This window comes from Mauremys reevesii, linkage group 1 (assembly GCF_016161935.1).
Source record: "Mauremys reevesii isolate NIE-2019 linkage group 1, ASM1616193v1, whole genome shotgun sequence".
Lineage (NCBI taxonomy): Eukaryota > Metazoa > Chordata > Testudines > Geoemydidae > Mauremys > Mauremys reevesii.
In genome coordinates this window covers 129061780-129080296 of record NC_052623.1, presented here as the reverse complement: position 1 = coordinate 129080296, position 18517 = coordinate 129061780, and the positions used below count along the sequence as shown (strand labels likewise).

General features: G+C 42.8%; 1 protein-coding gene across 2 annotated transcripts in view; it reads right to left on the bottom strand.

Moving 5' to 3' along the window:
* The window catches only part of GYG2 (glycogenin 2), a 37224-nt gene that overhangs the window by 5630 nt on the left and 13077 nt on the right, over window positions 1-18517 (bottom strand). The window contains exons 2-6 of one of the 2 annotated variants that reach the window (XM_039501898.1): window positions 14405-14543; window positions 12464-12638; window positions 11028-11190; window positions 7681-7807; window positions 793-1015 (exon numbers count right to left, since the gene is read on the bottom strand). In XM_039501898.1, coding sequence (XP_039357832.1) covers window positions 793-1015; window positions 7681-7807; window positions 11028-11190; window positions 12464-12638; window positions 14405-14543 — 827 coding nt within the window. Of the gene's footprint in view, window positions 1-792; window positions 1016-7680; window positions 7808-11027; window positions 11191-12463; window positions 12639-14404; window positions 14547-18517 lie in introns of both variants that reach the window. The other variant, XM_039501889.1, reaches the window with a different exon arrangement.

Genomic DNA, 18517 nt, shown 5'->3' with positions numbered 1-18517 from the left:
TCTCTGCCCCCACTACTTCTACTTGCTGCTTTATCTCTTTTGAAACCACAATCTAATCTACTTATCAGCAACTAGTCTACGTTAGCCATTTTCAGTATGCAAATTAAGAGTATATTTCTTGATGAGAAACTAATTTGTTTTGAAACTTTTACTTTTAAATTAAAAAAGAGGTGCCAAACTGCTATAGCTTTACAGCATGCTTTCAGCTGTAAAGCTATAGCAAACTCTTTCCTCAACATAAATATTCAGACCTTTTTCAGGGCAACTTTATTCAATAAGCTGAGAAGCTATGACCCTCATACAAACAGTTACAATGCAGTTCTGAAAAGGTAATGTTACTGTATTCCGAAGCCAGGTCTTCAGCTGATGTAAATCAGCTTAGTTCAATCAAAGACAGTGGAGCAATGCTGATTTACACCAGCCGAAAATATGGCTGCCAGGCTTTTGGAGAGAGGTTTTGGGAAGGTTTAAGTGTCAGTTTACAAACATTATTCATCAACTGTCTTTACTTTTGATATAAAGGAAAAATCTTTGGAGCACTAATAATAATAATAAGCTAATACTTTGCACGGAGGTATAGTTATCACATCCATCTCTCCACAACATCTGCATTTAACAAAAAACAAAAAAGTCACTGCAGATTTATTGCCATTCAAAAGCCATCATGCTTTTCCATCTCACTCATCTCCCCCATACAAAAAAGATGGGGATTTATTTTTATTTATGGAATTTTTGTTGGTGTTTTCATTTTGGCATATTCCTGTTAGTCTCCTTTCCAAGATATCACTTTACCTTTTGTTCTTGGGATTCCATGTCTTCCATCTCTGGAAGTGTTTCTAACAAAGGCAATACGCTAGCACAGTATATCTTCCACCAGAGTACAAGAAACGAGTACTGATGCTGAGATCCTGAGGTGGAGCCATCCTGCATAATTGTTCTTGTTTGAGAGTTGTACTTGTAGTGCCAGGGCTTTGCTGACCCCAAAAAATGAACTACCTTTGCATCCCTGCCAAAACTGTGGAGGAGAGAAATACAAAAGTTGTGGTATAGGAATGAATACATTCTGATTGGCATTTCAGAAGAAATGTGTATTCTTGGTGCTACGGCAGGTGACACATCTTGCAACTACTCGTGATAATACATTAATAAGAGGCCAATGAAATATCACCAGATGTGATCTGAGTTATGCAGAATAATTGAAAGCTATTGAATTAAATTACTTTATCTTATTAATCTGAATTGCTTTGCTTGAAAGAAAGGAAAGTGACAATGCAGTCTTTTACTGTTTCCTACTGCTCATTCCAATGGAAATAGTTCATGAAGGAAACTGAAAGATTAAATTTCATATCATCTCTTCTTGCACATTCCCCTTCAAACTAATAAAAAAAATCACTTTCTGAATATCAAAGCAGCAAAATTATTGATTATTGTGGTTCCAGTATTTAAGTTATCCACTCAAAGCTTCACAAGAAGTTCATAATTCACACTAATAGATCATTGAATTCACGACCCATTTTTGAAAAAAATTTATAGTCATGCTTATAACAGTGTACTACAAAAGTTTATTAAAGAGAGAAAAATCATATAATTGCTAGCACCAATTTTGCTTCAAGGAAGAGTCTTATGGACAAATTTCAATACCCTTACACTGTGAGAAACTAATGAAAAGCAATGGGGCTACTTTTACAGTAAGAATATCAGAACTGTGCCATTAGGTAATCTGTGGTCTGTGGACTATTAGGAAAGTGTCACTGACGTGACAGATCAGCAAAGATATCTCAATTCAAAAGGAGAAAGTTACTCACCTTGCAGTAACTGAGGTTCTTCGAGATGTGTCCCTGTGGGTGCTCCACTCTAGGTGACGGTGCGTCCCGGCGCTGTCGATCAGAGATTTTTGGTAGCAGTGCCTGGTTGGGGCGCACGCACCCAGATGGTATCTCCCGTCTAGTTGGAATCTTCCTGAGTGCGTGCGCCCCACACCCTCCTCAGTTCCTTCTCTACCGTGGCGAGTCATCTCAGTACTCCAAAGTAGAGGGGAGGAGGGCGGGGAGTGGAGCACCCACAGGGACACACATCTCGAAGAACCTCAGTTACTGCAAGGTGAGTAACTTTCTCTTCTTCTTCAAGTGCTGTCCCTGTGGGTGCTCCACTCTAGGTGAATGTGTAGCAGCACCCACTACGGTTGGTGGGACTTTGGAGATACGGCAGGGAGTACTGAAGATAGTACTGTATGACCTACTATTGTGTCTGCCTTGGTGTCTTGCATTAGAGCATAGTGTTTTGCAAACATGCGTTCAGATGACCATGTAGCCGCTTTGCAGATATCAGGAATGGGAACGTTGTGTAAGAAGGCAATGGATGCCGACATGGCTCTAGTGGAATGAGTTCTAATGTCATTGGGCGATTGAAGATTCTTCACACGGTAACCGGATCTGATGCAGTCAGAGATCCACTTGGACAGACGTTGTTTAGAGATAGCCATACCGTTTGATTTTTTTTCCCCCCCGGTAATGGAAACACAGTCGTGGAGACTTGTGAAATGGTTTAGTCCTGTCTAAATAAAAGGCAATTGCTCGCCTGACATCGAGAGTATGCAGGGTTGCCTCTTGTGGAGTCTTGTGAGGTTTGGGATAGAAAGTAGGTAAGTATATAGGTTGGTTGAGGTGGAAGGTAGATACCACTTTAGGAAGAAATTTAGGATGTGATCTCAAAGTGACTGTCTTTGGAGAAGATTGTGTAGGGAGAGTGGGCCATCAGGACACTCATTTCACCTATTCTCCTTGCCGATGTTATGGCAACTAAGAAAGCCACCTTCATGGACATATGGAGATGAGAGGAGGTAGCCAAGGGCTCGAATGGAGGTTTCATGAGAGCGTGTAGAACGAGGTTAAGATTCCATGAATTCCATGAATTCATATTGGGTGAATTTCAGGGTAGAGGTTTTGCAGGCCTGTGAGAAATCGTTTTATGGTTGGGTGAGTAAAGAGTGAATAACCTGCTAAGAGGTCATGGAAGGTGGTAAGTGCCACCAGATGCACTTTGGTGGAGCTGAGCAAATGTCCATCTTGTTTAGTTCCAAGAGGTAGTCTAGAATATTGGGCGCTAAGTGATTATGTGAGCACCAGAGGGTGAAACGGTTCCACTTCTGCAGATAGGTTTTATGAGTGGAGTCTTTCCTACTGTGCAGGAAGACATAGCGGACCTGCTCAGAACAGGCTAGTTCATGGGTTTGGAACCATGAAGGAACCACGCTGTGAGGTGGAGCTTGAGGAACTCAGAGTAAAGAGCCAGTCTATTGTTCTGGAAAAGGAGATCTGGCCTGTTGGGGAGAGCCCGTGGGTGACGGGAGGGCATGCAGAGTAGGTAGGGATACCACGTCTGTCTCAGCCAAGCCGGGGCAATAAGTATGACCCGGTCCTTGTGGTCCACAATCTTCCGAAGAACCCAGTGTAGCAGAGGGATTGGTGGAAGGCGTACAGGAGAGAGCTGTTCCACGGGATGAGGAATGCGTCTCCTGGGGATGCAGTTCCGAGTCCCACTCTGGAGCAAAACTGGGGACATTTTCGGTTCTGGATTGTGGCAAAGAGGTCTACTGACGGGGTGCCCCAGAGGGAAAAGAGCTGTTGAAGTATTGTGGGGTGCAGTTCCCATTCGTGTTCCGTCGAGAAGTGCCTGCCGAGTGCGTCGGCAGCAGTGTTGTGGCAGTCTGGCAGGTAGGAAGCGGTGATCTGTATTTGACGTTATATACACCAATTCCATAGGCAGATGGCTTCCATGCAAAGAGAATGTGAGCGTGCTCCCCCTTGTCTGTTGATGTAGTACATACATACTATGTTGTCTGTTAAGACTCGCAGGTATTTGTTCTTTATGAGGGGAAGAAAATGAAGGCACGCTCATCTCACAGCTCTGAGCAATAAGAGATTTATGTGTAGGTGCGACTCTGATGCAGACCACTGGCCTTGTGCCCTGTGTCCCCCTAAATGTGCTCCGCAACCAATTAGGGACGCGTCCATGGTGAGCACGAGTGCTGGGGATCAGTTCTGGAAGGAAACCTTAGTGCAGAGGTTCTCTGGTCTTGTCCACCACTGTAGGGAAGCTAGAACGTTGGGAAGCGGAGTTAACAGCATCCCTAAGGTGTGTCTGTTGGGTTTGAAATTGGAATTGAGCCAGCCCTGAAGACATCTCATGTGCAGCCTGGCGTACTGGACTATGAAGGTGGTGGCTGCCATATGACCAAGGAGCTGTAGGCAGAGTTTTGCCTGTGTCCTTGGATGAATAGAGAGCGTGCGTTTGAGCTGCGTGATAGCGAGGAATCTGTGATATGAGAGCAAGGCTCTGCTCTGGATTGAGTTGAGATGAGCTCCGAGAAACTCAATCTGTTGTGTAGGTGTCAGGGTGGATTTTTGGGCGTTTATTTGGAGGCCTAGGCTGTGAAAGAGGGTGATAGTGAAAGAGTAGCTTGGAGTGTCTCGCCATAGGAGTTGCCCTTGATGAGGCAATTGTCCAGGTAGGGGAACAGCGTGACCTCATGTTTGTGGAGGTGAGCCACAAGCACAGCTAGAGTTTAGGAAAAGACTCCCGGCACTGTGGAGAGGCCGAAAGGAAGAACTCTGTATTGGAAATGGTCATGACCAATTGTGAAGCTTAGAAAGCGTCTGTGAGCTGGATGAATTGATATATGAAAAGAGACGTACTGTGGGTCGAGGGCTGTAAACCAGTCCCCTTGATCCAGTGCAGGAATTAATGTGCCCAGCGTGACCATTTTGAATTTTTGTATCCTCGCGAATTTGTTCAGTTGGCGTAAGTCTAGTATAGGCCTCCAGCCCCAGTCTTTTTCTGGGTCAGGAAGTAATGGGAGTAGAAATCTTTCCCTGGATGTTGCAGCGGCACAGGCTCCACTGTGCCTAGCTGTAGAAGGTAAGCCACTTCTGCGCGAAGCAGGTGCTCATGAGAGGGGTCCCTGAAGAGGGGCGGGGAAGGGGAGGATAGGATATGAATGGGCTAGAATAACCGGACTGAACTATCTTGAGGACTCAGCGGTCCTGGGTAATTTGCTGACAGGCATGTTGGAAACTCTGGAGGCAGTGGAGAAATGGGCAAATAGGCTGTGGAATCAAGGAGTGGTCGCACAGACCCGGGACCAACCTTTTAAAATTGTTGTTTATTCCCAGATGGATGGGAAGTGGTTGCTTGAGCTTGATTTTGTCTGCACTTAGGGGGTCTAGCGCGATTCCTATTTACGTGGTAAGGTTTGTGTTGAGGCCGGTAAGACTGTTGTGTATGTAGTCTTAGGTAGGGTTGGTATCGTTGACCCCTGGGAAGAGATGGGTGAATGCCCAGGGTGCGCAGTGTCGCTCTAGAATCTTTCATTGTATGAAGTAGTTCATCAGGTGTTTTTTTTTTTTTTTTTTTTTTAGAAAACAGTTTATATTTATCAAAGGGGAGGTCCTCCACTTTGTTATGCAGGTCTTTAGGGATGCCAGATGCAGAAAGCCATGAAGATCTGCGCCTAACCACAGCCGGTGCAGTTGAATGGGCTGCTGTGTCTGTCGTGTCTAAAGAGGCTTCTAGGGCTGTTCTGGAAATCAATTGGCACTCGCTCAGAATTGATTTAAAGTCTGCTGTCCTGTCCTCTGGAATGTAAGAGGCAAACTCAAAAGTTTATTGTAGTTATCAAAGTCATGCCTGGCAAGGAGTGCAAGGTAGTTTGCGATCCAGAATTGTAGAGTGGAGGATATGTAAACCTTGCGTTTAAGGTCCGTGTCTTGCGGGGTGGACTGATATTGTGGCTGTTTCGTTCTTTGTGCGACTGCATCGATAATGAAAGAGTTCAGTTGTGAGAAAATAGGAAGTCAGCATCCTAGGCAGGAACATAGTATCTATGTTTGGTTTTTCTGCAGGTTGGTAATAAAGAACCTGGAGTTTGCAAAGAGCGTCAGCTGGTTCCAAGAGTGCCTCATTTATAGGGAGCGAAGTAGGGAAACTGAGGCTGGTGGCTGCGGACCTTAGCCTGAGGTGGAAAAGGCTCCAGTGGGGGGAGGTGCGGAGAACTCTGCTTGCGTTGTAGATCAGGTTCGCTCTCAGTGAAGGTAGCCAGTTCAGGGTTGGAGGTGCCCTGCAGGGGGTCTGCTGCTGGTGCAGGGGCGGAAGGCAGGCTTGGTGCCGACGTTCTTCCTGGCACTGGGGCAGAGCGCTGAGCGCCCCGCGCTATTTTTTTTTAGCGCGCTGGGGGGTGCCGACCTCCTCCTTTGCAGGCAGCAGGCGCGCCGGCGCGCGCGCTTTTTTTTTTTTTGAGCTGCTGAGTGCCACCGGGGCAGAGCGCGCAGCCGGCTTCGCGGCTATTTTTATCCCTGAGGCTTGCGGTGCCGCCGTCCTTGTCGGCACCGGGGCAGAGCGCGCAGCCGGCTTCGCGGCTATTTTTAGCCCTGGGGCTTGCGGTGCCGCCGTCCTTGTCGGCACCGGGGCAGAGCACGCAGCCGGCTTCGGGCTATTTTTAGCGCTGAGGCGCTTGGTGCCGCGGAATCCTGCTGTGTCCGGGAGGTTGAATTTCTGCCTCTACGGTCTGTGGGAGCCGTTGTTGAGGCGTGATCCGGGGCTGAGGCGCCTACCTTTGGTGCTGTCAGCACAGAGGGTAGGGATCTCGCAGGAGACCCCTTACCCTTGTTAGAGTCTCTCCTATGAGACTGCTCTGCTTCTTGCCTCCGCTCCAGGGAGGGTGAAGCAACGCTCCCCACCGGTTCCGATCTGGCTGGGGAGGATGTGGGAGTGGGTTTAACTTTCCCCATCTCCAAAAGCGGCTGCGGGGATTTTTCCATGAGAAGTATTTCAAGCCGCAGGTCTCTGTCGTGCTGAGCCCTCGACTCGAGGCTCATACAGTGGAGGCACTTTGCGGGGATGTAGGCTTCCGCGAGGCACTTCACACAATGTGAGTGCCCATCCAAACTTGGTATGGAGTCCTGCCAGAAAACACACCTCTTGAATCCTGAAGCCCCTGGCATTGTAAATTAGAAATGGCAGGGGAGAGTGTCTCAGTGAGAGACAAGTCTGAAGTGATTTTTTTTTTTTTTAAACTAAGTAATAACTATGTAACTATACTAAAGGAAGGGAAACAACTGGGAAGTAATTAATAATTATTTCTATGTTCTTTGTTACTGTTTCCTATAGATACCAGGGAAGAGAAGGCAGCACTGCTCCGAGTCCCGTCTTCAGCCGAGGACGGTTGAGAAGGAACTGAGGAGGGTGTGGGGCGCACGCACTCAGGAAGATTCCAACTAGACGGGAGATACCATCTGGGTGCGTGCGCCCCAACCAGGCACTGCTACCGAAAATCTCCGATCGACAGCGCCGGGACGCACCGTCACCTAGAGTGGAGCACCCACAGGGACAGCACTCGAAGAAGAACCTGTAATACTGTTCTAACTTTTACTTTTGTTCTATATTGCAAGAGCTATTTAACAATACTAAGTGTTGAGAAATCTTGGTATTCTGTATCAAAGCAGATGCTAAAGGCTCTGCATTACTGTATTCCAACTTCTTGTCACATGACTTCACATTGTGGACTATTGTGTTAGACTAACAATCAAGTTTCAGAATGGGTCACTATCCTTTTCTCTTATAAATGGGCAAAATATATTAAAGGGCGGTATAGAATTGCAATCATCCACTAGTAATACTACTTACTGTTTGAAAGCAGGAACATATGTGTAGATAGCACTACTGCTTAAGTTGTAGATAAATGGTAAATGTTTGCCAATATCTGTTGTTGCCCAGTTACTGAAGAAACTATTTAATAAGCCTTGATCACCACCTAGAGAATAAATAAAATTATAAGCAACATCAACAAAATGTTCATGTAAACTACAATTTGTTTGAAGATTTAAAAGCCAAGAGAAAATTCAGTGCTCTTTGGTCTAAAACTTGAGTGATTTGAGCTACATACCCACACAGGTTTACATCCTGTACAGTCTTCCTGGACCCTGAGCCTGGTTGTGCAGGGTAAGTGGGTGCTATGCACCCATTTCTTGCTCCTCCCTGAACACATGGCTGGAGACTGGGCTCCACCAGCTGATCTAAGCAAGAGCCAATATCCCCTTCCCTGTACTGTTCCTGCAGCTGCACAAAAGTACTATCTAGCCCACAATCATGAGGTAAACCTGTGTCTCCCACAGTATTTTAGCTTAATTCTTTAGACTCCAAGGAGGAAGTTATATGAATATTCAGTGTTGTCTTGCTTTCAAAAGCCAGTTTGTGTATGAGAAGAAACTGCAAAATCTTCAAATTGGGTAAAAATTGCCGATAAGCAGAGGCAAGTAGACAAAAGAGACAACCGAGCTGCTGGTGAGTGGGAAGAGGAGGTAACAAAAGCAACAGCGTGATGCCAGTGTGTAACTGTTTGCAGAATTAGGGCCCCACTGGCTAATATACTGAAAGTTAATATAAATACAAAATATAATTATACAGCATGAATTTGACAGCATGAGAAATAAATAATACACTTATTAAATCAAATAATAAAGAATGGCAGAAAACAGAAATTAAGAGTTCATAGAATCACAGAATCATAGAAAAGTTGGGCTGGAAGGGATCTTGAGAGGTTACCTAGTCCACCCCGTGCATGTAGGCAAGACAAAATAACCCTAGCCCACCCTGACAGGTGTTTGTCAAGCCTATTCTTAAAAACTGCCAGTGATGGGGATTCCACAGCCTCCCCTGGAAGTCTATTCCAGAGCTTATCTACCCTTGAAAGTTTTCCTTAATATCTAACAAAATCTCCCCTGCTGAGGATGAAGCCAATTGCTGCTTCTCCTACCTTCAGCATTTGCTCACCGTAGTCTTTGTAACAGCCCTTCGCATATTTGGAAGACCTTTCAGATCCACCCTCAGTCTTCTTTTCTCAAGACTAAATATGTCCATTCCTTTTTTATTAATCTTTTCCTCATTAGCCAGGTTTTCTGAACTTTTTATCATTTGTTTCGTTCTCCTCTGGACTCTCTCCAAATTGTTCACATCTTTCTTAACGTGTGGCCTCCTGAACTGGACAGAGTACGCCAGCTGAGGCCTCATCAGTACAGAGTAGAATTGGACAATTACCTCCCATGTTTTATATAGGACACTGCTGTTAATACATCCCATAAAGATATGAGCCTTTTTCACTATTACATGACACTGCTGATTCAGAACCAATGTGAATTTGATTATGCCTCTCCAAGCATAGCGCTTTGCACTTGTCTTTATTGAATTTCATCTTGTTGATTTCAGACCTGTTCTCCAATTTGTCAAGGTCAATTTGAATTCTAATTTTGTCCTCCAGGTTTCCAACCCTTCCCAGTTTGGTGTCATCTGCAAATTTTGTAAGTATGCTCTCCATTCCATAATCCAAATCATTACTGAAAATATTGACTAGTACCCCCTGTGGGACCCTACTAGATACCTACTCCCAGTTTAACTGCAACCACTGATAATTACTCTGAGTACAGTCTTTCAACCAGTTTTCCACCCTTCTTATAGATCATATCATCTAGAGCACATGTTCCTAGTTTGCTTGTGCGAATAACGTGTGGGACAGCCTCAAAAGCCTAACAAAGAAATCAAGCTATATCACGTCTACAGCTTTCCTCTTACCCACGATGCCAGTAACAATGTCAAAAAAGGAAATTAGATTGATTTGGCATAATCCATGCTGGCTATTCCTTGTAGCCCTATGAATCTTTAGGTGCTTACAAATTGATTGTGGAATAATTTGTTCCAGTATTTTTTCAGGTATCCAAGTTAGGCAAACTGATCTATAATTCCTGGATTCTCTTTGTTCCCCTTTTTAAAAGATAGGTACTATGTTTGCCCTTCTCCAGTCTACTGGTGCTTAACCCATCCTCTAGGAGTTCTCAAAGATAATTACCAATGGTTCCGAGATTACTTAAGGAAGTGACGGAAGCACTTCAGGGTGAATTTCATCAGGCCCTGTATCAGAGGGGTAGCCGTGTTAGTCTGGATCTGTAAAAGCAACAAAGAATCCTGTGGCACCTTATAGACTAACAGACGTTTTGCAGCATGAGCTTTCGTGGGTGAATACCCACTTCTTCGGATGCAAGACTTCTTCTTGCATCCGAAGAAGTGGGTATTCACCCACGAAAGCTCATGCTGCAAAACGTCTGTTAGTCTATAAGGTGCCACAGGATTCTTTGTTGCTTTTACAGATCCAGACTAACACGGCTACCCCTCTGATACTTGACACCATGCAAGGCACTGCATTTAGCCGTATGGAGTGGAAATCCATCAACCTCATGAAGAAACTTGCACAAATACAGACAGACATCATCAGGCCCTGACGACTTGAATACAGCTAACCTATCTAAATATTCTTCAGCTTGTCCCCCGCCCGTTTTGGCTTGTGTTCCTTCCCCCTTGTTGTTAATATTAACTGTGTTAAGTATCTAGTAACAATTTACCTTTTTAGAGAAGACTGAAGTAAAATAGACAAACCTCAGACATCTTGATGTCATCTGTTATAAGCTCTTCTTCCCCAATGAACAGAGAGCCTACACTTTCCTTCATCTTTCTCTTGTTCCTAATGTATTTATAGACCCTCTTCTTATTGCCGTTGATGTCCCTTGCTAGGTGCAACTCATTGTGTGCCTTAGCCTTTCTGATTTTGTCCCTACATGCTTGTATTATTTTCTATTCATACTTTGCAATTTGTCTGTTTCCACGATATAGACAAAGGAAAGAATATTTTTTAACACAAGCTTTAAATGAAATAATGTGTAGTGAGGCAGAGATATTCAGGTAACCCCATCCATCTTATCTGATCAAGAGTTATAGAGTTAGATCCTCAACTAGTGTAAACTGGAGCTATGACAATTTACATCAGCTGAGGATCTGCCCCCTAGGTTTTTTGAGAGATTAAACCTTGCGTATTGTCATTTCCTCCCTCTGCTCTGCTAAGTAGTACACTCAGCCCTTTACAGTTATGGAGAATTGGCTTGTTGAGGGTAAGGGTAATTTCTTGCACTATGTTCTCAAAGACTTACCATCAAAGCTGCCATGTTCAGTAGCAAACTGCAGCAGACGGTTGTAAGTTTCTACAGAAGGTCGAAAGACAAATACGCCACTATTAAAGCAATCTGGCCAGCCAGAATCAGGAGCTGCTGAAAGCTCTTCCCGTTCAAACAGTTCATCAATGTTACATAACACCTTGGGAGAAAAAAAGAAAAAAAAGAGACATTTAAAATTTTAAAGTAACAGTTTATGAACACTGTGTTGCCTTTAACATCTGGACAGCTAACTCAAAACTGATGGATTAAATTACTATCAGTGTCATGGAAGCTCTAAGTATTTAGAGCACATTAAACAGTGACAGTACAAAGGAGGCTGGGTATCAGAACTTTCATTTGTTAGTTGATAAGGAAAGCTATAAATTGTTATCTTAAGATCTAAGGCAAAACAGTGACCGTAATGAAATTACAACATGACCACCACGTTTAAACGGCAAGTCCCTCAAAGTATTCTAGTGCAACAAGGAGAACACCACTTTTACACTCCAGGGTATACGCAGGCCTTGCTGGTACATTTTTATAGATATCTATATTTTGTGTGTGAGTGTGAGAGTGACAGAGAGACACAGACACAGACAAGGTCCTTTGGGGCATGCTGCAGAGCCCACCTGTTTGAATAAGCGTAATAATGGCTGGTGAAAGCTGTGTGTCTGAAAGATCTGGTTTGGCACGACTCTGGGGACAGCTGAGTGAAGCACTAGATTGTTTTTTTTAATATTGTTTGGATTTATTTTTGGAATCGTTTGCCTGGTATGTTTGTTTGCCGGTTTCCTTCTTTTAAGCTTGGAAGGGAGCAGGAAAGACTGCTCCATTTATACTACAACATTGAGGACCAGATCCTCTGCTGATGAAATTCTGCACTGCTCCTTCAAAAATCAATGGAGAGAAGCTATAATACATTAACTGAGGATCTGCCCTGAATTTTTAATGGTTAAGAGAAGCTGATTGGATGGGATAGGTGCTCTTTATATAAAATTATAAATCAGATAAATAAAATAGTGAATAAATACATTTATTTACCACAAAAATGAAAGATTCAATAAAAACCCACTTCCCCTGAATCTCTCCCTTTCTTGGTAAATAAAACACACAATGCGGGATCACAGCTCATAAAAATGTTTTTCAGATCCAGAGACAAATGTTCAACTTTAATTTCTAATATAAACAATGAACTGGCCCAACTAATCCTGCAAAATGAACTGCTTCTGTGTAGATGATGGTAAATGCAATCATGGCCATAATTTGTACTGGACAGCTAGTTAAACAGGTGACTTTATTTCCGCACAAATTCTTTTGATCTTTGGGCCACCTTACTCTGATGGGTACCAGTCTGGATTTGTCTAGCAGAATCTACCCAGCTATCTTTAACATCACTCAGAATCCTAACAACATGATTACCACTCTCTACTCACCAAAGTGTCTGCATCCATAAAGACACATTTGCTATACTGAGTGAGAGTCCAACAGTGAAGTTTGGTGAAGGTTACACCCAGCTCTGGCCTTTCCAGCAGAGCCAAGTGCATGGAGTCAGCACTGTCAATTGCATCCACTTCAATCACTTCATCAAACACACTGCAGAGGACAGCCCTGACAAAGCAAGCAACATACAGGAACAATAAAATTTAGAAACATTTCTTCAGTTAAACATAGTGCAAAAAATCAGACATGAAGATAACTGGCCCCGCAATGACACTCAGTTCTGATTTAACGACCCCCAACTAGAGGTTAAACCAAGATGCATGGTCCCTGTAGACAAGAAGTCTGCCCTGGAGGTAACTATAGGGGCACAAATTACAACTAAGGGCCAAGTGGACAGTAGAGCTGTCCTCTCATTGCATAAACATGCAGAACCACCACCACTGGCCACTTCTGCAGTGCATGGTCCCTCCCCAGGGTGTAGCAGGCCTTTCTGGTACAGGTATTTGCACCTCCTTGTGCCTGTCAGAGTAAATTTATCCTCAGTTATACACGTTTAAAATATGTGAGATATAGATATATTACTATTGTTTCAAGCCCTCTCAAAAGAATTTCAGTGGGGTGTGTCTTCATAATCACTCACAGAATCTTCCTAGACAATACTGAAGTTGATGATTATCATCATCAACATTTACAAGCCTAGAACAGGAAAATAATCTTAAGGTAATTTGTGTGTTATCACTTACAATATCCTACGTGTTGTCCAACGAGAGGAAGACACAAGCCCTACACTCGGCAGCTTATAATTTAAGGACTAACTGGCTCTCAGAATCAGTCATTAGTCACCAAAATATAATGGGGGAAGGGGAGAGTTAAGATTTGCTTTGGTTAGGGGTTTTGTTTTTTTAATGTGGGATCAAATTTTCAAAAAGTCCTATAACTGAGATTTAGGCTCCCAAGTCATTTAGGTGCTTTTGAAAAATATTATTCTCATCAATAAATGGGAAAAAATTGACATTTGTTGAAAAATTTAACAAAAAAACTTGATTAGATAAAAAATAAAATCAATCCAGCTCTAAAATTCACATTATTAATATCTTAGAGTCTTATTCAGGGATAGTATACTGTTCACATTTGACCTGTGCTTAAAAACCCTGGAAGCATGGACTTGCCAGTGCATTTAACTGCAGCAAAAGAGAAGTTGCCCCATGCTTTACAATCACCACCACACCACATTCAGAATCAGCAATGCAGTTCTCAAACTGCACACAAAGCCAAACTCAGACTCAGTATAAGCAGATGTAACAATTGAAGTCTGTGGTGTTCTGTTTTACATCCCATTCAAAAGATGGCCCCTCCAGCAGTATACTGCAGCACTGGTTCAGTGGTAAGAGCTAAGATTACCATCTACTGATTTACTTGCATCATGTCCTGCAGTAACTGAGTCTCCCAGCGTATTGCTGTCCAGGTCTGACCCAACTAATTTACTAGATGTGAAGTGATCGAATGAGAGTTCTGCACATAGAATGTCTGTGGAATCAGACTAAGTAGTAAGGTGTGTGTTTGTTTTTTTAAAAAACCAACAATGATTTAAATGTTCCACCACCAAAGACTTAGGGCAATATTTTCAAGTGATTAGTAATTTTAGGTGCCTAAACTGGGGCATCTTAAAGAAGCCTAATTTTCCGGAGGGTATGGCTGCCCACCCCATTCTTTTTGTGTGGTGGAAATAAAATATTGAGAAACACAAAAATCACTAGTCACTGTTGAAAACCTCGGGTTTAGTTTCTCTGAACAGCAAGAAGCTAAGGTATGCATTAAAAAAAAACATAGTAGGTTTATTTGTAATTATGTTATGACAAGAAATTCAACAGAAGTCCGGTTTGCAACCAATTATTTTTCACATTTACTACAGCTGAGAATTTTTGAATTCTTACCTCATCACACTGGACACCTGTGGTGTAATTAGTATAGCCAGCTTTCTAGATGTCATGTGATTCCTCAAGGACTGTCCAAGAACCAGAGCTCCTTGGCAATAAACATCATCCGTACCAAGGGTCACAAATGCCTGATCTGCTACTGTGAACAAATATTTAGAATGGTTATTCTATTTATGTAAAATATGCATTCTTGGCAGCATCCCACCATCCATCTTCTCCTCCAGCTAACAAATAGGGTATAGCTTATAAGAGTTTGTGCTCTCTATGATAAGCTCCTTCCCGTCCCAAACCCTGCCAAAAGACAGAAAACTGAATAGAGAATTCTAGGCACACATTTGCAGAACGTGTCCAATTCTTGTTTTTTGTTAACCCCTAATTTAGGCTAGTATCTGCTACGGGGTTTGTGAACTAGCCTTACATTGATTTATAAACAAATCATTGCCCAGGTGGTGTTGCATCACGCTACTGCCAAATCACGTCAGCTTCCCTGTAATAAAATCTTTAGATTTTTTCTTCAAATATTGTATACAATATAATCCAACTGATTAGGCAAGTTCTCTCATTCATGTCATTATCACAGAAAAAACACACTGCCGCATGTTGTTAAGGCAGGAGGACAAGAAATTGCTAAATCCATCTATCTTTTTGTGACCTCCCTGAATCAAACCAATATTCAAAAAGGATACAGAGAAGAATAACGTAACAGAGCTACTAAGCAGGCTGGGTAAGTAGGTGTACCTTGGCATACCTGCCTATAGCCCCTAGGAGTAACTCCTCTCAGATGGCAAAAACCCCATATCACGAAGTAACTCTCAGATGTTCAGGGGCATGCCTGTGCTTCTTGCCCCTGGGGGAAATGAAACTGTCACAGCACCTATAGGAGGAGTCAAGCTGTCTCTGCACATTCTTGCAGTAACAGTTGATTATTTTATTTACTGGGCTCACATCTGCATCATTATTCCAGGGTCTCTGCCTGCTGGTGTTAGCCTATTAATAAACACGGTTGCATAACAATATATTTTTACTTTCTAACAGGAATGCTATTATTGGGGCTGCCCAGGGGAAAACTAGAATCACATAGCCAATAGGTGAATGGCATCTCTCTGAAAGCAAGCCACCCATCAACCAGCACGTCTGGGCTCACTAGGCAACACAATTGACCAGGAGATCGTTGTTGGGTGGATGTCACTAACTCCTACAAATTGTTGGATATCTTCAGTCAATATTTGTTTTGGAAGCATTAGTAACTCAACCCCACCATTTAAAAGTACAGGCAATTATGCAGAAGCAAAACTATACCAGCAATAGCATAAGATTTTCTCAAGGAGATGGCCTCAAGTGGAATTTCTCTGAAGCATGGTACTATAGTAACAGTTCTGGGCAAAAACCAACATCACTGGGTGAAGCAAACTGTTCTAGAGGAAAATAGTACATACAAACTAATATCAAAGGTTTTGAGATTAAAAAAAAGTGTGTTTAATTTAATTAAAATGAATTTATTATTTCTACCCAATATCAGCAAGATAATCTAAAGATGTAATGCTTTAAAACTAGAACTGATTGGTGTACTGAAAATTGCTAAACAAGCAGGAGTTGACAAAGGACTCTATTTACTCTGTATAAGGCTATTTCTATACTAGCACTTTTGTCGGTATAATTTATGTCACTCAGGGGTGTGAAAAAACACCCCTCTGAGTGACATAAATTACACCAACAGAAGCACCAGGGTGGCCAGTGCTGTCGGCAAGAGACACTCTCCCACCAACATAGCTACCGCCACTCATTTATGTTGACGGGAGAGCTCTCTCCCGGTGGCACAGAGCGGCTACACAAGCAATCTTACAACAGTGCAGCTGCATCAGTACAGCTGTGCCACTGTAAGCTCACTAGCGTTGACCTGGCCTAGATAAAGCTGTTAAAAATGTATTCCAAAGCTAACCGCTTTACAGGCTAGGAAAAAAAAAAATACTAAAACCACCCTCAGAAAACAAAAACAAACAATGAGAGTAGGCATTATATGTGGCAAAGTTCAGGGGCAAGTTTGTTTGGCATAGATGTGTCACAGCAGAGAACTGCAGCAATCCAAAACAGAAGAGAGAAAAACATGCATGTAAAGTTCATTATGACTGCCTGAGAAAGCATCAGCCTCTATCCAACTTGTATATAGTATCAGCATCTACCCTATTTCAATGTGACTGGAGCAAGTTGATCGCTTTGACTTTACACAACCAGCTTACAAATTTAAAATAATCTTTAAAACCCAGAACATTTAGATCAGTTGAGAGCAGAGGAAACAGATTCACAAGAAAGACTCCCACCTCCCTTTGTGCCTTAGGACATGGCTGCTGCCTGTGCAAATCATTAGACTGAGTCTAATCCTACTAAGTGTCCTCATCTCCTTTTAACATCCAAACCTGAATCACTGGAAGTATTCTGGCTGTTTTTGTTGGAATTCTCCAAGGGAGTAGCATGCGTTCCCCCCAGTGCCAGCTCAGCACTGTTGGCTGATTTGTATGGGCAGCACATGGAGACCTGGCCCAAACCTTGCCCAATCACCTCTAAGCAACATCAGAATGACACAGCCATTATGCTCAGCAGGCCTGGTCCTGCAAAGCTTGAGATCATTTGACTTTTATTAACTTAAGTCTGGATATTAATGGGACTAGAGGGCGCTTAGTATTTTGCAGAATGGGGGGAGTACAAGAAATAGGATCATGGCTCCCTCAACTGTAAGGTAGCAAAGTGAAGGGGTGTAACCCTTCACCACACATTGTCAAGGTACCCCAGACACTTACCTTCATGGCATAAGCTTTTTATTTAGAAATGTTTTAAAAATCTCCTAACAGTCAGGAAATTGTTCTGTTTTTGTTTTGTTTTTTTTACAACTGTCCAAGACAGGATACCCTAATCCTCACAATTTCTTTTTCCACAGCCTTCTCACTTTTACCTGACAATGTACAGGCTGGGCGACAACATATATTACGAAGTTTGTTGACTGATTTTGTTTAAACTAGCTCCCTGTAGCTCAAGAGACTCATCAGACCAGAAGCAACCCACCAGCATTAACACAAGTCAAAAAATCTCTGCTTTATCTGTATTTGGACTGAATTAATTTGAAGCTACCCATCCTCCAATATCAGATTAGTAGGACAGCACAAAAGTAAACAATGGTATAACGTAAGTGAATCACTACTGCAGCTGACTAAAATCAGTTCGGAAAGTACTATCAGATGTCCTTGCTAATCAAATTCCTGAAGGAAGCAAGCGAAGAACAAGGGACTATTAAATGTGGATTCCTGTGGACCTACTGATGTTAAGGTAAAATCTTGTGCTCCAAATGACAGTAAGATTAGGAATAATAAAAGCTCACATCCTTTAGTCTCTTTAGGAGTATCCATAGTTTATTTAAACAAAAAACCTCCAAATCAAAACCAGCATTTTCATTTAATCAATATTCAATCAAAGATACTTTTGAACTTAAGTAAAACTGTACCCAATGTGAAATCTAGATTAGAACTGTTCAAATAGATTGCTGTGTAGGTGAAAGTACTACGGGCCCTAGATTTCAGAAAAGCAGACTGATTCCCTCAGGGACTTGATGGCAGGAACCCCTGGGAGGCTAATCTGAGCGGGGAAGGAGCCCAGAAGAGCTGGCTGTATTTTAAAGAAGCTTTCTTGAGGGTGCAGGAACAAATCATCCCGATGTGCAGAAAGAATAGCAAACATGGCAGGCGACCAGCTTGGTTTAACAAAGAAATCTTCAGTGAGCTTAAACACAAAGTAAGCATACAAAAAGTGGAAACTTGGACAGATGACTAAGGAAGAATATAAAAATATTGCTCAAGCATGAAGGGGTGTAATCAGGAAGGCTAAAGCACAATTAGAATTGCAGCTGGCAAGGCATCTGAAGGATAACAAGAGGGGTTTCTACAGGTATGCTAGAAACAAGAAGGTGGTCAGAGAAAGTGTGAGACCCTTACGGAATGGGGGAGACAACCTAGTGACAGATGACATGGAAAAAGCTGACATACTCAAATGCTTTTTTTGCCTCAGTCTTCACAGACAAGGTCATCTCACAGTATGCACAGTATGAGGGGGGAGGAGAGCAGC